Source organism: Fusarium fujikuroi, chromosome FFUJ_chr05, assembly GCF_900079805.1.
Source record: "Fusarium fujikuroi IMI 58289 draft genome, chromosome FFUJ_chr05".
NCBI lineage: Eukaryota > Fungi > Ascomycota > Sordariomycetes > Hypocreales > Nectriaceae > Fusarium > Fusarium fujikuroi.
In genome coordinates this window covers 663,101-685,356 of record NC_036626.1, presented here as the reverse complement: position 1 = coordinate 685,356, position 22,256 = coordinate 663,101, and the positions used below count along the sequence as shown (strand labels likewise).

The 22,256-nt window shown below is 50.1% G+C and overlaps 4 protein-coding genes; 3 read left to right on the top strand and 1 right to left on the bottom strand.

The window, feature by feature from the left end:
- Window positions 1–1,440: 1,440 nt before the first annotated feature.
- FFUJ_06957 (uncharacterized protein) lies at window positions 1,441–2,048 on the bottom strand (the record flags this gene model as incomplete). XM_023577156.1 has 3 exons in its annotated part: window positions 1,441–1,495; window positions 1,626–1,885; window positions 1,935–2,048. The coding sequence occupies 3 exons, from the start codon at window positions 2,046–2,048 to the stop codon at window positions 1,441–1,443; spliced, it is 429 nt and encodes a 142-aa protein (XP_023430268.1).
- An 8,431-nt stretch (window positions 2,049–10,479) lies between these two features.
- Window positions 10,480–12,330, top strand: FFUJ_06956 (uncharacterized protein; the record flags this gene model as incomplete). Its single annotated transcript, XM_023577155.1, has 1 exon — window positions 10,480–12,330. The coding sequence occupies one exon, from the start codon at window positions 10,480–10,482 to the stop codon at window positions 12,328–12,330; it is 1,851 nt and encodes a 616-aa protein (XP_023430267.1).
- Window positions 12,331–14,375: 2,045 nt separating this feature from the next.
- On the top strand, window positions 14,376–19,054 carry FFUJ_06955 (uncharacterized protein; the record flags this gene model as incomplete). XM_023577154.1 has 6 exons in its annotated part: window positions 14,376–14,435; window positions 14,488–14,563; window positions 16,126–16,448; window positions 17,917–18,149; window positions 18,495–18,783; window positions 18,839–19,054. 6 exons carry the CDS (start codon window positions 14,376–14,378, stop codon window positions 19,052–19,054), a joined length of 1,197 nt encoding a protein of 398 aa, XP_023430266.1.
- A 1,100-nt stretch (window positions 19,055–20,154) lies between these two features.
- On the top strand, window positions 20,155–21,093 carry FFUJ_06954 (uncharacterized protein; the record flags this gene model as incomplete). XM_023577153.1 has 2 exons in its annotated part: window positions 20,155–20,419; window positions 20,588–21,093. The coding sequence occupies 2 exons, from the start codon at window positions 20,155–20,157 to the stop codon at window positions 21,091–21,093; spliced, it is 771 nt and encodes a 256-aa protein (XP_023430265.1).
- Between the last annotated feature and the right edge of the window lie 1,163 nt (window positions 21,094–22,256).

The following is a 22,256-nucleotide window of genomic DNA, read 5'->3' as shown; positions in this document are numbered from 1 at the left end:
GACCAGGAGATTTCGCGATACATCACGCCTCTATCGCCAAATTAAAGGCCGAAATATTCATGATCTTACTTTTTCAAAGTTCTTGTTCGCGGTCCCTTCAGATCTCCTTCCAGTGAAGCGATCGATTCAGCAGTCAACTCAACTACCCGGTAGCTCCAAGAGCTGACGATACATTTCATTACGAACCGACCATTGAAGCGAGCAGTCTACTCGGAGGCTTATTCTATATTTATAAAGCTTTTTTCTTCCCAGATTTATCACACTTCCCCTGCCTTTACTTGTGAACTGGATATTACCCAAGCTCAAGTTCATCAAAGTGCCATAGTCTTGTTGAGGTCGCCATTACAACAGACTTCACGAACAACGTTTTCGACCAGTCTCATAGGACTTCTGGCCACTTGTTGATATCATTTATAACACCCAAGACTAACGCAATATCTATAGCACGAAAACAGGACTGGTAAATACACAGCATAGTACTCAAAAGGACAAGCAGCGAATCTTGCCTACCCTAAAGCTTTGACATCGCAAACACGCAATGCTCAGATTCAACCGCTTCAACCATTTCCATTCTACGGGGGTCAGACACTCAGCGCACATCTAATTATATCCACGGGACTTTCATCCGTGTCACTAATGATTGCCGAGCTTGATTGGCTTGTGAGCTTGAAAGCTCACCCTCAAAGGGACATACGATAACCTCAGTGCAAACCCAAGACGCCAATCCACCTACGAGCGAAACCAGTACATACGTCCAGATACATCCACTGAGCCATATCGAATCCTCTCTTCCGAAAAACACCGATAAACTTCCTGATCCTGCCACGCGCCATTTCCCGGTCCAGCGTCTTGATACCGGTTCAACAGGCAGCATCACAACACCTCTGCATACCCTCAATGATCTACAGGACATTAGTTGAGGCATATAGACACGTCGACTTACCTCCCCCGACATCCTATTCCCTCTCGCCACAATAAGGCCTCGTTCTTCCCCAGGCGGTAATTCCGCATACTCAACTCATCACGCGAAACTGATTGGACGAACCAAGTGTGATATCTCGTACAGCAGCGAGGCCAGAACAGCTCTGCCCCAGAAACCGGTGAGGCCTAGCTACAGAACCGCCAGCGCAACATAGCATACCATTGAACTTGGCAGCCTCGTGGGGTCAGGTAATGCTATCTGAGGAGACAAATTCCTCCCCCACACGCGCGCGCGATACAACTCATTGATTGTGACAGCCTCGACCACGGGATCAGAATCTGGGCGAATGAGCATCCGCCACACGGCGCGTCAATTTAATGGTGAACAGGGCCCGGGGAAAAGATATTTTCTTTTTGGATGAACCAGCAAGGTATAGCAAAGCAAAGGAAAAAATGGCAAAAAAGCAACAATGCACCAGCGGTGAGGTGAGCTGCAATGGCAGGGATTCATCAGCGCTTTCATTCCGACAACACAGTGACAACGATACCTTGAGCGAAGTATTGAAGCACGGGTCTTTCGACGATTTCAACATGTCAGCCTTGCATTACAGATGAATTTGGCTTTGTCACCATCGCAGATGCCCCCCCGGCTTGAGCCAACGAGTATAGGTCTCTCCATCGTATAGAAATCCTGGCTAACGTACCCTATAGTGTGCAGATCGCAAGTGGCATCAGCACTCTCAAGCTCTGACCAGAGCGCATGACTGCCTCGCTCAAACCTTTCCTTCTTGCCACCGATGTTGCAGATTACGAGGCCCTTGTCGAGACAAAGAATGCCCAAGGTGGCCAAGTAGATGTGTATGAGCAGAGTGAGGTCCTCAAGGCCATGTTGAATTAGATGGCGATCGATAGATAGCTCGAAGGCTACGGTTAGAGTACGGAAATCGTCAAGGTAAAAGCTGATCTAATTTTCAGGTAAGGAATAGATCGGCAATGGTGATTATGTTCATCACTTTTTGCAATAACATAAAGCAGAATAAGGACAAGTGAAGAGCCATTGTAGAGATGGTGATAGTGTCAGACATGAAGGCCCAGATGGGTTGAGCGTAGCCAGTGCCCGAAACCATGGCCACAGGCCCATATTGGCTGGCGTCTCTGTAGGCTTTCAACCAGCACTCAACAACAGCTCAGCTTAGAGCAGCAAGGACTCAGTTTCGGAACCGAAATGGACTTGGTACCCTTGAGTTCCGTCCCAGAGTGCTGCGGTATCCATGCCATTTCCACCCAGCAGGACCCGCGAGACCACGTGCCTTACCGAGGCGAAGTTGTTTCATCGAAATGACAGAAACATGTCACCAAGTAGTTCGGACGATTTGATGGCGGGATGAAGTGGCATCCCGCTGGTGCGAGGAACGACTGACTGATTGTACAAGTCAGTTCTGCGTTATCACAGGCCTGCAAAGGTCAGACGATTCGGCAGTCAGCATCGAATACTGCACAAGTCAACTGCAACTGCAATTGCATTGAGTTCAGGGCAGGCAAAAAAGTGCCTGCAGTAACTTCAGGATGTGCCCATTGGCTTTGCATGTAATTCGCAGGATCCTGAGAGCGAGTCAATGAGAACCTCGTGCATCCAGACCTGGAATGCCGAATATCCCGAGCATCAAATTTCCGCGCTTACGGTGAATATGAGAAGAATCTTGCTAAGCAGAAGCAGAGACCGACATGTGCATCGCGTCGCGCCGCAGCACATGAAGGAGGATTGGTCGTGCCTCAATGCCATGTCCCAGTCCAAAAGTCAGCCGCACGAGAAGCCATGGCCACACACAACCCTTGTCGCGATCGTCAGGAACGAGACACACCAAAAGCCTCCGGGCCCCCATGCCCGCTGGCCGCGTCCCTTTTTAGGCATAGCCAGGGCAATTTTGCAGGTTAGCAAAGTGAATGTTGCAGAGGCTGAGAGCAAGAGAAAAGTCAAACAGCCACAGTCGAAACCTTTTTCCATCAGAGTCAGACATTATTCCTCTCCCTGCGGCCGCTCAAATTACCTGGGTTCCTTTTCGCGTGTTCCGTTGCAACCCATCCAGTGAACCATAACGCCTGGAGTTAATATGCAATAAGCAATTCAAAAGCTTACATCCTGCAGTCGAGTCTGCTTCCATCCAACTTCCAACCACTACGTGTGGATGCAAGGGAAACCCTTCCATAGGCCTGCATATCGACCGAGTCCCCCCCCCCGCTGACGTTCCCCCACGATACATCGCAGATTACCATCACATTATCAGTTCCCGGTGGCTTCTCTTCTCAGCAATGCACTTCTCACGGAGACACTCGGAGCCGCTTCTCGGAGAGCAGCCAAGAGAGACAAAAAGACGCGGCGTGGGGCCGGTGAAAGACTCTTTCATGATGACGGAAAAAGAAAGGCAAGACTGAAAATTCTGATCCTGTAAGCCCGGTGGAGATGCAAGTGGGAATCTTCTGGCCAAGCACCTAAGGCACACAAACTGTCGTCAGCGTTGTTCTCCTCTGTTCCTGAAAAAGCCCCAGCATCTGGTCTTGGTTGGTCCAATTGTGGTTCAGCTTGACGCCAATCTATTCCATATTCTGTCTGAGGCCGAGTTGGCGATGATGTTTTGGCGTTCCTGCAGATGGATGCTTCACGAGCCGGCCGACTTCAAGCACATGGTTTCTAAGCATATCTGCGCTTGATGTAACCGTCAAGCCTTTCGGGGAACAATCCAAGTATCCCGCTCGGATCGTGACGTGCATCTTACGAGCCGAAATAGAATCAACGACGTTACCTCAAAGTTGCAAGCGATAGAGTCGCGATTGGCTGCAGTAGACAAAGTCGTCAACAATTCATGAGGCTCATGCACATTTCCCAGCATTTTGGGGTGTCTCGCAGGCTCTGAGTGGCAGAATGTGTGCTGTAAACTCACAGTTGTGCCTTTTGTGGGTGACATCGCGATTAACGACATTGACGGACGATGTAACCCACACTGGAAGAATTTGAGGCCATTGCCCAATCGAGTTTTCTTGGGAAGAGCACTAGTATCGCCACCAGGAACAGATGTCAAGGCGATCTCGGTGGCTTGAGACCTGGCTACATCGAGAGATCGTTGCAGACTCACATGCTTCAACAAATCTCAATTGCCAAAGATATCAGACAATATGTTGAGTGCTACACAGTGTGCATTTGCTCGGCCCTGCTCTCATACGTTTTCATTCAGCATCTTCATGAATTGGCAATCACATATGCAGTCGCATTATGCTGTTGTGAAAGTAGCATTCAGTCAATGGAATGCAAGCCATTGCAGCCGCAGCCGTTGGAGTGCCGTGAAACACAACGGTATAAGCGGCGGCCCGTGTGTCATTCCCGATGTTGATTCTTACACCATGGCTGAACTCTGTTCTCAACAAAGTGACCACAAAGTCATAACGTCCACGTTAAGGTCAAGGTAATTCGCGGGCTTCCACATTGAAGCCCGTGCTTCAATTGTTGTCTTGATCAGAATCTCGTCATAGCCGCGGCGTTTTGACCGTTAGTAAAGAGCGTGCAGGTGTAGTGTGGCGCCCAGAAGTTCAGTTCAATTGGACAGTCCGACACCAGTAAGCGTCGCAAACTCTGCTTTCTTTTCATCCTGGCCACGAGTTTTCAATTTGGCAAAGAGACTGACTAAATTCCAAGAGATGATGCTGATCATGATGACAATGACGGCATTTGGTGGATTCTTGCTGAAGCTCTTTCACTCAGGCACCCGCAGCCTTGGTTAAGCTTCTTTCCTTGTTGGTGAGAGATCGTCGCAATCATCATCATGATGGTTCTGCCTTGCGACCGAGGCATCAACATCCTGCGGCGGGTCAAAGCAAAGGTCCTGCTGCAAGGGGCCTAAACGGGAGTGGTCAACCAATCATCAAGCCCTAGTTAACGAAGACTTTTATCAGCCACGAGATGAGAGCAGAAGCAAGCAACTTCGGCGCAATTAATTGTGCCTCGGATGGGACTCTTAAGCCCTAGTAGTTGAAAGATGGTGGAGGGGTCGGAATCTCTCTCTGCTGGATTGAGTTCGTACGAACATGGATTGAGAACATTGAAGATTCCGAGTTGCACCCGGGGTGTGATAGAGTTGTTGACTTCAACTCTGGGACATTGGCTGTCAGAACACAGCTCGCCATTGGTGGAAAGAGTACCTCAATGGTGTGCCTCAAAAGATCATCAGTATGAACTTATTCCTTCATCCAAGGACCTCAGCCACATGAACGGCCTTGGAATAGTAGTAACAAGATATGGAACTCCGGCACCGGACGAGCAACTAGCTCTCAGAGAAGGTTCTGTCAAGCCGAACTTCTATCTCCTCTCAACAGTTACGCTTCCGTCTTCCTGCGTGTCTGACAGCTCAAGGAACTGCTAAGTGTAAACTCAAACAGACACTTCTAAGCGATGTCTTCTGGAGATTAATAAGACTCGATAGTAGCGCCACTGGGACTGGGACTGGGGCCGAGCCTGTCCATCACAGCAATTCGCGCATTATAGCGCCCATGCCCATACAACGAAGCTAGAGTCTCGGTGTTGAATTTGCAACTTTGTTCACCATGGCGCAATCGTTATCAATGTCAAATGCAAGCGAGCAAAACCGGCAGGTCTGAACCATTGAGAATGAAAGTCATTGTGTGACTGTTGTAAAGCCTTGAAATGGAACCTCTTAACACCCATGTCCATCCAGATTAAAAGGTCCCAACGACAAGGAACACAAGCGCAAGGGCGGAATCCTTGGAAGCTTCCGCGGATAAAACGGTCAGCCTCCAAAAGACTTCCTGCCAATGTCGGCCTAGGTACCGTGGTGAGGCTAATGCAACAGGGCTTCAACCCGGGGCTCAGGGTCATCGTGGCTGCTGGAGGATGGCTAAGGGTCTGGCAACACGCCGACAACTGGCGGTACACATCACTAGTCGCATCTTGCGTGCTGGTCGGTAAAAGAGGATGCAATCGGTGTATTCGTCCGAGAACGGTGATGCTTCAGGACGCAAATTCATGCTGATGGGGCATGTAGTTGCTTCAATACGAGCAGATTTGTAATTCTCCGACGCTCTCCACGAATTGCTTGCCTATTCCCCAGGCGATCAACACTTGGAGATCGTGATGTTGACCGATGAAAGGCGACTGGTTAGGGACCTGGTAGATCGACACAGTCACAGACAATGACTGGGGACAAGTAAAATGAGCAGTTGAGGGTTAAGCTTTTCTTCAAACAACTGTTCCCGGAGCGTTGGACGCCGGTGCGAGTTGGCGTGGCTTTGGCAGCCTCTCGGTGTCAAGCTTTGCAGCCACGCAGACCCGCCGGCGAGGCTAGAGGGACTTCCATGTTCTTCCATGGGATCCCGGCGCACCATCGGCGTCGCTTCCCTTCCGCTGGGAAGCTTGGACTGCGGACGCTATGCCGCGATGGGTAGGCGTGCCCCGTTGGCCACGAGTCTGTCGCGCGACAGGATGCAAAGGCCTTGGAAGACATGACACGACATGACAAAGCAAAGAAATGAAGGACATGGAAGGCCTTGTTCGTCAATGACAAGGTTGAGGAATCATGGGTTGCGACATTGTGTCGATGTATCTCGATGCATTCACTCGATGTGTCACTCCATCTTGAATATCGTCAAGGGTTTTGAAGGCAGACGAGGACCAATGACTAGGCGAGAATGCGGCCTTTTGGAGGGGCGCGGGACGATTCAATGGCCTCGAACAAGGCGACTGTGAATGACTCTCTGTTGTCCATTGAAAAGAAGCAAATCAATTGAATCGGAAACATCCGTCCTCGCTCTGACGAAACGGCCGGCGGTTGAAACTTGACCGGTAGTTGACTGTAGGCGGTCAACTCAGCCAAACGGTCAGTTGAGGCCCAAGTCATGAGCTGGAAACACAGCAGGTGGAATTGCGAGCACGGGGACGGGGAAACGGGAAGACCCAGTTGTCTCGCGGAAACAAGACCAACTCAGTCTCTATCTCAAAGGGAAGTGATCGACAGAATGGCTTCTTCCATTGAAGCTGTGAACAACGACGTAATATTGCATAGCCAGAGAGCTCAACAAGTTTATTCAGCCGGTGCCATGGAAGAATAGACAAAAGGTGGTTGCTTTTTCGCGCATACTGTAGAGTTGAATTCTGCCGTCAGTGGCTTGGGTCAACGGTTTGGCAAATTCGGTTGCTGGCTCTGGTTTGAGTTCATTGGTGGCGGGATCAAAGACCGAAAATTGGAAGCTCATCAGAGAAATGCTCGGGCTGGATTTCCGCTTGCACTGGATGGAAAGCCAGCACGCGCGGGGTTTCCACAACGGCACAAGTCGCCTGAGGTGGTCTAGCGAGATAGCCTAGAGTCAGAGATAACGGTGAAGTGCAAAGCCAACAAAGTATGCAATTACGGAGTACCATACCGCAAGTCCGGTCTTCCCAAACTCACTGATCCCATGAGAATCCGGGGCAAGGATGGATTGGAATGGCCATGACAGAATCGAGGCCGACCCAGAGAGGCGGTGCCAGCCCAGCCCAGCCCAGATACGATGCTTCAGTGCAAGGCTACGTACCCCCTGCTGACTCCTCCAAACCTTTCCCATCTGAGCTGTTAAACCCATGTCACCGGCTTCTTGATTCCCATCGCCTATTGAGAGCCCTGGCCGACAGGGAACCAGACTTTGGAAGAGCTGGGTCCAGGCCTAAAGCGGAACGAAAGGTTGAATGAGGAGATTTTGGTAAGAATGAGAACAATAACAAAGTTTGAACTTCGAATTATGAATTGCTAGCAAAAAAGACAAAGAAACGTGATCGGCAAAAACGATGAGGTCAACGGATTGGAATGCGGGTAAAGCAAACAAACCCAAAAACCTCAGAGAGTGAAGATCTTTGCGTCCAATGGCAGGAGGAGGAAGAGCTGGAGCTATCGCTTCCATGTGAAAGCAACGCTGGGAGCTTTGCTTGACTTCCAGGGAATGCATTCCGGTTCTTACCAATTCGGGAGCTACACAAAACGGTTTTCCAACGTTTGAGCCACAGAAGCATAAAAACTGATTGTGCGTTACATAAACAACAACATGAAGTTATGTTTGTGTATAAAGTGCTTATGTGCAAACACAAACTTCGAATTGACTTTTGCACCGTCATCGATTAGCAATTGTTCCAAGGGAAGACCCCTGTAACTAACTCAAAGTCTCTCGGTCATGGATGGATGGATACTGGGTGTTTGGCTGGCTCTGCTCTGGTTTGTTGTCGCTTTCAGGGTCCATGCGGTTCCCCCCAATCGAATATCGTTCGTACGGTCCTGCTATTGCAGTTTGCGTTTGCGTTTGACTCAAAGTTAGGTCAAAGTTCAAGGTTAGGCTCTTCTCTGCCCGTGCATGCTCTGCAGCCATTGTTTCGCCTGTCTACAACGTCAATATCAACGTGACTGTTTCGGGTTGCCGTTTGTGTCGATCATGTAAACAACACAGACAGCCTCATCATTCCCCTTGCGCATCGTGACTCTCGCTCTGAATAGCCCCCAGCCACTGTAAGCCCTTACTGTTTCATTGAACCTCATTACTTAGGCTTTGACCCAACCTCTTCCCCCACTGGATGTCCACCGCGGAAACAAGGCCCCACTTCCCTGAAGCCCTCTGTAAGAAAAAGAAAAAAAAAACACTGCAAAATCCTGTACATACTGTAAGCGTCCACTGTAAGCTACTGTACGGTCTCACAGCAGGACAGGCAGGTTTTAAACAGCTGCCAGTCTCTGAACCAGTGAATATCCAGTATTCGTCTCCTCATCACCTTATTTTCACACGTCACAGATTGAACCCTTGTCGAGGGTTGCAGCAGAAGAAACCATTACCACCACCCGCGAGTAGAGGAAGCACAGCAGCGTTTCGTCAAGGCTTCTCTTCCCCCGCTTCCGTGCCCCAGAGCCTGAACGTCAGCCAACCTCTTCATCCCTGCAGTCGAACAAGAGGTATACGCAGCTCTCGACTACACTGCATGCATGTTGAGAACGCAACGTCGGGTAGAGTTAATCCATCACCGCCTGTCATTACAGACTCCATTATGCAGTTGGAGAGGGATCATTGAGGGAGGCACAACGGAACGACTCTGTACCGAAGATGAGAGCCACCTCACCGGTCATCAAGTCCACCGCACGGCATCACCTCACCCTCCACCACCTGTAGACGGATGTACAAACCTTACATTACATGGCATTACATTACATACGCATATTTTATACATAGAGTACAACACCGCGATAACACCTTATCACATTAAAGATACAGCCGCGCTTCTGAGTAGACGGCCAACACTTCATATGTAGTCGCGCCCAATCCTCGGTTCAATAACACGTGGACGACCGAGCGCTTGTTCTCAGTTACATCCACTGACTTCACCCGCAAGGCCCTGCCTTTGCTCTGTGCTGTACTGCGCTGTGCTGTGCTCTACCCGCGAAGTGGTCCCAGCCCTGCCCAGCCGCCACCCAGACAGTCAAGAGTCGCTCACATACACAGAGAGACAGACGTCCGAGAACTCATCAGCAGTCAATCACCCCATGCATAACTTCCTCCCACCCTCTTGATACTAAATAAACAACTCGTCATGCCCGGATAATTTCTTCTTTTCCCTCGTCGACTCCTTGTTTGATCAAACACCAAACATTTGCCGACTCATCTGTCGTCATTGAATACAATCTGATACAGCCAAACATCGATATCACTTGTTACGAGTCACACACCCGCCCTCACGAGGACAGCCAACCAGGACCTCTGAAACGACGAGCTAAAGCCAAGAAAGCAACCGGCAACCAGAAATCGTTTGTTTTTTTCAACCACCCCAAACATCAACAAGAAAACAAGAGTCAGAGGGTCAACCACCAGAGTCAGTCCCCGCCCTAGAGCTAGAGGTAGTCTCTGCCAGACACAGCCCACTTGGAGCAGGAAAAAAATCCACCGTCGGGAACCGTCTCCTCGTTGACTCCTACCCAACGGTACCCCACCATTTTTGGTACCGCTCAGACGCAGAGAAGGGAAAAAAAAGTTGTGTGAGAGGAGGACCCAGAGAGAGACAGTGGAGGCCAAGAGAGTCTGTCTCCTCTGTTCAAGCTTGGGCTTGGGAGAGACCCGCCTTGCTTTGGCTTTTGCTTTCTACACCCTTGTCTTGTTCACCCATCCACATCCATACCCTCCCTCCCAGGCCAGAATCCCACCCCGGTCTCAGTCTCAGTGGGAAAAAAAAGAGAAGAGAGAAGCACCCCCGGTCCCCGGATCCGCCACCACTTGGCCCGACAGACAGACAGCGACCTAGCCACTCCCACTACCTTAGCTCCCAAAAAGACTACACCAGGCTAACCCAACTTGGCTGCTGTGTCACTGCCTCTATCAACATCCACCTCCCGAGGCATCCCTCCAACTTTCTTGTTTTCCTTCTTCTTCTGTTTTTCTCCCCCCAACACCCAAACAAAACAACAACAACACCATAGACAGGAAACGCAGTCGTTCGTCTTTTACGACAACCTCGCAATCATAACGGCCTCGACCGTCCAGGCCGACATCATGTCGCCAAGGCTCAAGCCGCTGCTTCTTCCGCAGTTGGTAGAGGAGCGCCGTAAGTGGGAGGTGCAACAAGTTAGCCCCGAAACCGACCTCTCCTACATCTACTACACAACAAACTCGTCCTCCTCCGACATCACCTCTCCAATCACCCCGACTTTCTCCCCTGGAAAGGGTCACTTTCGAATGTCGAGCTCGACTTCTTCTCTCGATCTGCCACCGCAATTGAACGACACACCTGTATCGCCCACTCAATCGATCCACACAAAACCCCCAATGCGGTCATTGCCCGACGTTCAAGAAGAGCCCTTGGAACCTGAACACACCACCACCACCGTCACAGACAACACAGAGAGCAGCAACCGTTATAGCCTTGCCCCTTCGGATCAGTTTAGTCTCTACGACTGTTTGTGTATGTCTTGTCCGCCTGGCCAGGCTGTCGTATCTTCCGGGAAATCGTGCTTGGCCTGTCGTCTTCGTCTTGGTGATCGTCGAGTTACTAACCCATACCCTTCCCGTGTAGGCGACAACCTGTGTGAGCCCCGAAATAGTTCCGAAGATGTCATGTTCCATGGGGACATCGTCCGCGACTATGATATCGACTACGACATGGGTTTCTTGAGTGACGGTGACACCCCCATGGACGAGCGATCCCGCAAGAAGCGATCCGGCAGCGAGTCACCCTTTGCTGGGCTAACGTCACGAATTGGTGCCCGTTTCCCTAGTCTCACACGCTGGAACCCCAACACCCGCAGGGGCAACCCGATGCTCTCACCTAGCACCGAACTCAGCTTGGAGAGCGTTGTGCTATCTGGAGGTCCTTCTAGTCGATCGTCGTCCATGTCTGCACCCAGCCGGCCTGGACAGGAGCGCATGTTGGAAAACACTGGACTTCCCACCCCAGCAGTATCCTATTATGGCAGCACTGAGAGCATCAGCCTTCCTGCGCCTATCGACATTGAGAAGGCGCAGGCCCTCGTCGAGCAAGCCGACCTCGAGCGAGAACGAGGACTGGCCACCACCCCTCTACTACCTCCTCTGATGACCAGCCCATTGAGCGGCCCACCGCCTGAGTCACCTTTACAATCACCAACCATTGCGCCACCCTCTGCGACTACCGAAGTACCGTCACCGGTCCCTTCTGCGACACAGTTCCCTAGACCTTCTCTGAGCACAAAGCCTTCAGTGTCGTCGTTCCGATTTGGTTCCAACAGTCCTGAGGTTCCGATCCCTCTTCCTTCGATCCTGCAGGAGCACGATGAGTGGTCGGATCGCCTTGGTCACGCCAACTTCACCATCACACCGCAGCCTTATCAACCCGAGACTGTGAACATGGAGGCCCTCCAGCAGTTGCGCAACGACTGGGACGCAGCACGATGTAACTACACCAAGCACCTCGTGCGCACTGGCGAGAACTACGGCGAAACTAGCAAGATCTACGCTCTTACCGAGGCCAAATGGGCCGACATCGAGAAGCGATGGAGGTCAACACACGACGGACTTATGTCGGAGATTGTGCAAGCTACCAGCTCTGCTCCTGGTTCGACAAGCGCCTCACGAAGCCGCAGCCGTGGCCGCGGACGATCACGAGCCAACAGCGGCGGCTCTATCCTTGGTCGACCGCCTCCCATGGATGATGTCTTCGCGGGCATGCAATGGAAGCGCCTTGAGGATGGACTGCCCAGCGCAATTCCCCGACTGGTGGATGCGGATGGCAAGTTCCCTTCCCGAGGCGACGAAGACATTGTAGGACCCATGCAACGAGACGAGGTGATGCTACGGACGCACAGTGAAGAGCGCAAGGGAGCACGATTCTGGAAGAACCTCGCAGGCAAAGTCGGCCTGCGAAAATAATGGTCCCCTCCAGCAAACACGAACTGGACCACGGGATCAACGACCAAATTAATGACTGCCACGACGATGACGACTAGAGTAAACTAGAAGTCGTTGGATGATAAAGCCAGCTATCATGGGGTTGCTGGCGTTTCTACTTCTTTCATGTCCTATTTTGCACTATGTTTTACAGAGATACCCCGACTCATGTCATTCCTTTTCCATTTTTCTGGGACATTGATCCCGATATAGCCACGACGGCACAACATACGACCTTGGCCTTCTCCGTGGGGAGGAGGCTTGCACATTATTGTTTATTGTTTAGAAGTGTACATAATGGGAAGTGCGGGGCGTTGAACAGAGGAAAACCTGGATATCGAAAAGCAAAGCGAATCGAGAAGACGAAAAGTTTAGACGGGACCTGGAACTGGACCTGGGGTACAAAAACAAAGGACAGTGAGCAGAGCAGAGCAGAGCAGGACATGGCATGTACTGCAGCTCTGGCTTGCAGGAGTTGGATTTGCCTTTTTTACTTTTTACATTTTTGCTTTCCCCACCATGAAACTGGAGTGCACGACATTGGCAACCTGACGCACAAGGATGCAATGCACAAACACAAGACAGCACAGCGCACATTACAAGCATTTATCCCCGGATATTGCGGACGCAAGCAAGTAATGGGTTGATTTAATGGATTTGAAATCAAGGGAGAACATGTCACAATGGGGGAGGGGGATGAGTGTGTACAATCATGTGTATGTATGTATCATGGAGGGATTGCATTACTATTTGGCGTATCTGGTTTGGAAACTGGCGGAGGGTGAGGGGACGATATTAATGGCTGTCAAAACTTGGACAGCTCTCCGGCCTTGGTAAATAAACCTTGGTGACGAGGAGATGAGTGAAGCAAAGCAAAGCAAAAAGAATAATAAAAAAGAATCAAAATAACCATCTTGCTTGCGTGCGTGTGCGTGTGTGTCTCAATTGTGACTGACAGCCCATGTCGTGGAATATGCCTTGGAGCTGTGGTCCAAACACGGGTCGTCCAAGCGAAGAGGCACAAACAATCCATCAATCGAATCGTCTCTTTTAGTTGGTAAGCACTCTACTCTAGACTGCATTTGAACATGTCGTGATACCACAGCGCGGCACGACACGATCCTCCACAAGCGGCCCCCCTCTCTCAGCAAACACGAGTTTAGCCAAAAGAGAACACGGTTTTTTCAGCTTGTTTATTGGATAGTTCAGTTTGGAGTGATGACGACACCAGATGTAGTTTTTTAATTCTAATCATTTATTTGGCAGAAAAGGGTGGATTGAACGCCAGCGTGGTACAGATGGGTTACGCAGAGGGGGGCTTTTTGTTTCGTTTCATGGCGTCGGGGAAGGGAAGGATGAGCCGTGGTTTTGACAGCAGATCTGGTGTTTCACTATGATGCGGGTTTCCGTGAGGGGTTTTTTCAGGTTTGTATTTGTAGCAAGTGTCTTTGTGGTGGTGGTGGTGAGGAGTGAGAGGTTGTGTGAGAAAGAAACGGGTATGTGCATTCACAATCGGGGATGGATGTGTGCTTTATTTAGACCGTGGACGCGTGGAGGATGGGATGGAAAAGATCCTTGTTGGGAACTGAGAGGGTTTGACAACCTTTTTGGAGTTTGGGGGTTGTGAAGATGAGGTCTGGGTTTGGTGATGCTTGGTGATGGTGATGGCAGTTGGGGTTTGGCGATGTTGGAGTTTGGGTGATGTGAATGATGTGGCGATGAGAGATTGTAGAGATACTGCCTAAATGCAAACTGGGCTGGGAAAAGTATAAATTGGGCTCTTCAGAACGCTGAGGACTTTGAACTTTCTCAACTGTTCAACTCAACGCCATAGTAGAACACCTTCATGCTACTCACATCCATTTCCTTTTGTATATTATATTATACGTCTCTGTCGGTTCGATTCTTTTAAATAAATCTCGGCAGTCAATGGTGGAAAGGTAAGCCTTGTCACAAGAAGACCTTTGTCTATGATAACTTATGCTAACCTGGTGATGGAATACTTCAGATGTCCTCTGATTACCATAATGTCGCGGACTTCCAACCTGAGTCACCTTCCACTGTCTTCTCCCACGTATTTCTACCCTGTAAGCACTTCTTACTCTTCCCTGCTCTAGATACCAAGTCTAACTATAACAGATGCGCAAAACCTGGAAGTCGACTCCCTCTGCGGCGATCTGTTCATGCCCCCCTGGCGAAACAAAACTGATCAAAGGTACAAAGGAAACGGCTCAAAAAGCTTTACAGTTATATCTCGGGGCAATACAGCATGGAACAGAACCGACAGGATCCTTGGGAAACCTCCAACGCCCAGGTTTTGGCTTCTCGATTTGTCAATTCCCATAACCATTTGAACGGTACCGTTTCCAGATCGCTGGGTAGTCGTTCTTGGGCCATCCCTTCCAAGTTCAACGAGCCATTGGGGATTATTCATCCCCGTGTGGTTGTGGATAATGGGTTCACTTTGAGAGCATGATTTATCTCATCATGTCTATTTTAGAGAACCCTCGTCCCATCCCCCAAAGCTTGGCCAACCCTCTGGGCATACCCGTGTTCAGCCCCACTGTCTGGCTGTGCCCGACTAGTGTATACGAGCAGACGTTCACCGAGAACCGATCCTAGTGGGATGGCAAGTATAGCATCTTCTCCTGTTATCAGAGTAAGGCAACGTGCTCCAACCCGGCCCGGAAGGATGCGACTCTTGACAACCTTGCGCAGACCTAGGTGAAGTTCGACGAGCTCAGGGAGAATTACCGCGACCTAGCGACGGCCTGCACGATCATTATGATACTTATATATATATAGCTATCTGACGCTATATTAAGTCTGCTGGCAGGCTTATCGGTCGCCCTGACCGCTACTGGCTCAACCTAGCAGCTGGCGCCTTGCCGGATAAAGATAAGAAAGAGAAGGCCGTCTGGCTTAAGTTAGACTATAATATCACCTGAGATAACCTGGGTGAGGATTAGGCCGTTGAGGTTAAGAAGTTTCTCCTCAACTTCCATGCTGGTCGGGTTGTGGTGGATGAGGTACACTTCGCTAAGACCCCCAGGTTGATGCTGAACCAGATGATCCAGATGATGTCGTATGACGAGCTGTACCTGGCCTTCGCTATGATGCTGTTAAACAGCATCTGCGACTTCTTCGGCTATGTCGAGCTCTTGTGGCGGGACGAGCTCCACAGCGGATCTCATTCTCTTTAAGAAGCTCCCTAACGACATTATAAACAATGTCCTTGTTCAACTCGACGTCAAGTCTTTCCGTAGCTTTCGCAATGTCAAGCGAAAGCTCACACTTCTACACGTAACACTTACTAGCGAACCTCGAGGGAACCGAAAACGGAGAACTCAGTAGTAGGGAGGCTACAGGCCAACAGCGCATTCTTTACCACCCAAGCCCTGGTGTATCAGTACGACATGCCTCGTACAGAGTTCAACATTTTTATATGTAAGTCTATAAAAGGCTTCAATGGCGCGGACTAACAATTGGCGTCAGATATATACCTCCTAGCAAAATGCTATGAAATGGGTACATTGTTGGTCTGGCCTTCCGCCTCATGCTTCTTCACACACAATCACAGCCAGTATGACTTGTCTCCAACCGGTCATCCACTGGAAGAGACTTTGCAGAGAACCAGGATATACTCCCTGATACAGGGCCAAGAGTTCAATGACAGTGTATGTTTCCCATCTTTCTAGAACAGACTGCGAGGTGAGCTGGAAAAGACGCCTGGCTTTTTGTCTATATATAGTATTATACTGACAGTATGATTGACAGAGGGGGTTCCACGAACTTTTGCATTAGCGAAAACTAAGCTATCTTTCGAGAAGAACGTCCGATATAGAACTTCGGCGTCAGTCCAAAGCACTGGACCAAGCAGCATTTTGCCATCTCAGGCTCCTACCTATATGAGATCCAATGCAACGATTCGGCTGCCCCTACAGGTTTTGAAACACAAGTTGCGAGCCGCCACCTATGCAGCTCAGAACTCTTTCCTAAGCCACGGAATCCGAGCAGGCACACGAACACCATGGACCTTCGCCAACGGATGGGACTACTTGAGTGATCCCGAGGACGCCCCACGATATTCTCCTGTGGATGTATGATTCTCGCCGCCAAACATCGGCTTCTACGGGTACAGCCGCTCAGACAGATTCGTGCCCGAGGACACATCTTTAGAGAACCTTTATTCACCCACAAAGCGGTGTCTACTTCAACAACTCCTTAAATTTCAATGGCGGATATACTATATATACGATGGAGGAAAAATGAAAACATTGCCTGGCAGTGTGTGGGCTCACCCAACAGCTTGATGTCACAGAGGACCTCGAGGCTGCAAAGTCGGAACTTTCCAATGCAAAGCAAGGCTCAAAGGGAGATCTCAGAGGACGTCAGAGAGTCAATTGATTCCCCCCATATCCAGTTATATTGGTAGTCGACCATGGCATTTACAAAGACAATCCCTCCTATCTCGTCTTGACAGACTGTGGCTGTGGACTAGCTTCTTCAACATGGCGCTGACCCGGATAAGACGCTCGCGGAGGCTGTTCTGATGAGTATTCGGCGCTTGCTCTGGCGTTTCATCGGGGTTACGGGTTGTTGGAGAATGCGATTCCTTGCCGATCCCTTCTTTTCGATCTCCTTGAGGCCGGTCAGCAGAGAGAGTTCGGTCTGCTTCAGGAGCGGCATGGATGACATCCAGACACTATATATACCCACGGCCAGCCCTTCGACACAGGATGGACTGTCGAAAATGCAAATTAACGTCACGGACATCAAGGATTATGCACGGGTTGTGGTCTTGCTGGCCAAGCCTAACTGAGTCGCATTAACACCACCTATTACATCGTCAAGGGCCCCAAGCAGTCCCAAAGAAACTTACCACATCATTTCACACTTAACACCAATTAATATCATCCAACATGGCCACAAGCGATCCAAACAACCAGCAGCACGAAATCGACTGCTTGATCCGCCACAGAGTGAACCGACAGAGAAAGGAAAGACGTGGTGATGGTGCTGCGAGTGATCGAGTGGCTCGCCGCAGCTCAGCGAAACGAAACCCGTCGTATCCAGCACAAGATCTGGACACTCCATCCGGAAGGAAAACACTTCCGAGCTCTAACCCAGAATTCTTGGATCAAGGTGGCATATATATAACGTATTCCCATAGTCGCAAGACTTCTTGATGAGGCCAAGATTTGGTGGAACCCTTCAGCTCGTTCTTCCAGTAGCACCTCATGATATTCAACCGCAACGTAGGAGGATGTTTCTTTTCATATTCATAGTATACAGACCATGTACAGCGACGATATAGAAACTAAATCTGCCGGTGTTTGGTTCTTGCCTTTTTATCAAGCCCTTCAATCAGACATTTCTGGACATGGAGAGCTGATTAACACAGCTTCAGCTCCAATGGGCTTGGCTATCATTATAGCTTCCTATATAACTAACCCGGGATGAGCCAAAACATCCAAATTGCAAAAAGTGTGGTCTGCCTGGCCTGATACAAGATCGCTCTTAGGGCTTGAGAAACAAGCCATTGGGCGCGCTGATCGAATGCCACAGACCAAAGACCGAGATCGGTATGACGGACACGGAGTCCCCCAGATGAAGTCCCCGGAACTCCTTGACCTCGCGAGCAGGGACTCGACGGCCTCGACAGCAGTGGCAACTGAAATTGCCAGACAATTTCAGCTCGACCGGCTGCTGTCAGACGTCGACCCTGTCTGCAGCATACCCCTAGACGAGATTCTATTAAGGTACGAGGTTGGGGCGGACTTCCGCCTGTACGACGACGAGTTCGTCCAGCCGCTCCGCTTACACCAACTCTACAGTAAGTTGTTTAGTGATCATTTTATCCCGCCTGGGATGAACTCTCCTGGGATTTCGTCCTTGCCTGGATCAGATTATTCTTAATTTCCTCCCATCGATTCCTTCTCATCCCTCCCCCGCGCCAAGTCATTCACTACGACACCCGAAAATAAGACAAGGCTGCAATCGAAAGCATCTATTATCGCGTGCATGGGATACCAGCATGCCAGCTTCTCATCCTTACTATACCCCCCGTGGCTTTGCTGCGGTCAAGAATGTCATGGTATGGTGGGTGATGTCTGCCATCAGATGCACCAGCTGATGACACAAAGACTTAACCTTCGTCGCAAGATCGACAGATTGGACTTGCAGATGGAGTCTGCACGCCTGGCTGAGATCATGTATCCTCATATAATTCTGGTTGAGGCTCTGGGGGATGCGGAAAAGGAGGAGATGCGTGCAAACGGTCTGGTCGACAAGGTGCCACTAGAAACACAGGAAAAGGAGCTTGGCTCATCAAGAGCAAGGAGGCCGGGAAGAGGCAACCGGCTTTACAATCTACCACGTCTTTCAGATCCTCCGCGTCTAGGGTACCGGGAGTGGTCGTATGGCAAAGGTGGAGTGGGTTAGATACCCAGATCTGGATTCTAACAGTGTCACTGAGGAGCCGCTGCAGGAAGTCTGGGAGAATGCAGAGGCCTACGTGGAGGACCCCTTTGGCTCAAGTACAGCCGATCAACATCACATCAGTAGTGTTCAATGGAATACGTCAACGACAGTTCAGCAGTACCAACGCTGTACATCAACTTCTAAGCAAAGTTTGGCGATTTATCGTGCGCCTTCTCAGGAAGCCTTGTGCACCATCCACTCTGAACCGCAAGACCAAGGATGAGTTTACCGCTCAAGCCATAGCCGAATATCTCTTTTACCAACAGGTCCAAATCTCCCGCTCAAGTTCCAATTCTGGCAGAATGCCAGGCTCACCGAACAAAAGCATGAGGATTATTCGAGGCGGAGCAGGCCATTCGCAAGAACTTCTGTCATGGTCAGATCTGGGTTAGTAGATACTGTGACAACCTCAGAGCAGACCTCCCTACCGTTGGGTTGGGTTGGGTTGCCAAAAGCAAATCCACACACTCCCCCACGCAAAGATCTAAACAAAAGCATATCGACTCTTTCTTTGCACGTAAGTGAGAATCTTCAGCCTTCAACTGTGGAACAGCACTAATTAAATTAGTTATCACAGGAACACTTTATAGTGGCATTTGTCCATGAGGTAAAACATACTTGCGCGTGATAGTCGCAGTGCGTGAGGATCCTGATATTTTCAGGACCCAAATTTCATCACATCTCCTTTGGCTAGGGAGAAGCATGACAATCAGCGCAACGTCTTTCCATGTCCGAAGAGACAGAGGCCAAAAGATCTTCCTGACCGCTGCCGAAGAGACTACCAACGACTTCTGGTCATTATTTCGGAGTTCTTGAAACGCTCAGCATGGAGAGAACGTATATTATATCACCACCAAGTCTCCGGCGAAGCTTGTTACTGCTCAGAGCTCAACCAAGAGAAGCACTACTCCCAAAGCAGACAAGACCGACTCATAGGACCAAGGGGCAGACGTCAGGACATATTCGTCAACTGATGAGTGCAAAATACGAAAGGGCTACCTTGTTGACCACGTAGTAGTATCTCCACTACGGTAAACGTCATGGCTGCCTGACTAATGCGAATATGAACAACTCGAAGCTATGCCCATCAGCCTGTGACCCCAGGCATGTTCAGGAGCAGTGACAATCTGCTCTTCGACCTGGAGCATCCTAGAGGAGTCCCACGATGGTGACCCAGACATTTTTGAGATAACCAAGATCGTTCACACTCGGAGACGGGTATATATTCTTGCCCTTCCTATACCTATCCAAATATATATACATATATAGCACCGTCTCCTCTCCCCAAGAGATATCCGATGGTTCTAAAGACTGAGAATTCTGATGACGTTCAGTTCATCAGTCAGCCCAAGAATTCTCGGCAGCAGAGGCACAACCGACGCAGACCAGCCACCACATCCAGCAGTCCGACTCAGGAAGGGCCTCATCAACAGCGGTACTGCTTACAGGAAGACCAAGGCTACACTCTACAGCCTACAGGATGCTGAAGAATTCTACGTGCTCAGCAACTACATCAACAAATCCAAGGCCTCGAAGCGGTACTGGCTTGCATTCCTGAGCGCTCCGTACACCAAAGAGGACGAGAAGGGTAAGAAGGGCAGCGGGGTGGCACGGAAGTAGGATGATATCCCCTAGCACTGCTCTGCCGTAGCCATCATCAAGGTCAAGAAAGGCGGTTGGAAACCCGGCATCACCAAACAGCTCCACAACATCCAATGATGTCCACCCACCTCGGATTTGGGGGATCCTTCTCTAGTATATAACTCTGGGTGGTCTGTCGAGATCGCGATCCCGAAGAAGGCTCAACCTGAAGCCGGCGAGCATGGCGAGGGAACACTTCCCGCTCCCTGGGAGGAAAGTAGGCCGGCTTTCGATACCATACCAAAACCAAAAAGGTTCAATTTTCTCCACTCGCATGGTATGAAGTTGAGCCTATCGTCCATCGGCTGGGAGACGACCCCTCGGCCGGTCGACCACCTCCTAACGGGCATCCGCAATTCCTCGCCGCCAAAAAGACGACGGTTGACGAAGCGGCGAGTGAGGCATGAGGATCGATCCGTCAGGTCGGCAGTTATCAAAGTCCGGGACCATCTACGCCCTAAACGAATGGTCAAGGGTATTCGAGGCGTCCTAGTAGACGACCTCTTCTGGTTTCAGGAAGAGTTGGGCATCGAGACATCAGACTCAATGCAATTCCTTTACGACCGCGAGTGGCTCCAGTATCGAGAGGCCGCCTCCATCAGCCTCCCCTCACGGGCCTGACACACCCAAATTCGCTACGCCGGTCACCGATAATGGCGACCAGACATTGGTCATGAAGAAACACCTACTTGATAAGACGATGGCATTATACCTACCATCAAACACTACGACTTCCCGGTTCTAAAACAGCTCGTGACATACGACGTCCCTTCGATCTGCCCAGCAGAGCCCTTTTCCTCGATAGATCAGATAACACCATCATCGCCCTCACCCACATATAATTAGCGTCAAGAGGCAGCGCAGATCCTGACCAACATATCAGACCAGGGCCCTCCTCAGCATCCGCAGGTGCCTTAAAGAGCCACAGAGGAGACTAAAGAGCTATCTTTAGTTCAAGACCAGCAAGAAGTATAACCCCAACGTATATACATAAAAGGAGAAGCCAAAGTTCCAAGTATGGGCCACGGTTGGACCATTATGGAGATAGCGCCAAGTCACTAGGATACTTGCTGTCAGTGGTGGCAAGGATCATTATCCACGGCCACAGCCTGGATAGTGCATTCTAGGTCACCACTGCACTCTCCCTCCCGTTCCTGTGTCTCTGTATTATCGATATAGAGCCGCTGCCTGCGACCAATACAGAGTGGCACGAGCTGCTCAAGCGTCGTGCCAAGTCCTTGCTCGACTTCTTCATGCCAATACTGAAGCAAGCGGTAGGAAGCAGCAAGGATCATCCACTGGACAAACTCCAGCCGATCCGACCGCTGTACGCAACCAGTTTCTACCTAAAGCCAGAGGACACAGAGATACACTTAACCGACACAATTAAAGAATTCTATAAAGACCCTAATTTCCAGGGTCAAGGCACCTTCAGCTGCCCTCTCACAAAGCAGACAAGCTCCAAGACTATCTAAAGCCAGATAGACTTAAAGAGAATGGTTATATCGTCCACTCCATGATATGTGAGAATCTCAAGATTCCCGATTAGTGGGGATTACTCATTTCGGACCTTGGTGTTTATCCCACAACACCAAGGCCTACTCTGAAATTCGACCCTCATACCCTTCTGAATACCTTCACCTTGTGCCACAGGCGGGATTCGGTATCACTCCACCAAGTACAAGGTATTCACGGACCGAACTGGGGAGCGCCGAACCGATGTAGCCTATGGATATCTGATCAGGTCATCCTCTCCAGCGAACTTGGCCCCGATATTAACATCA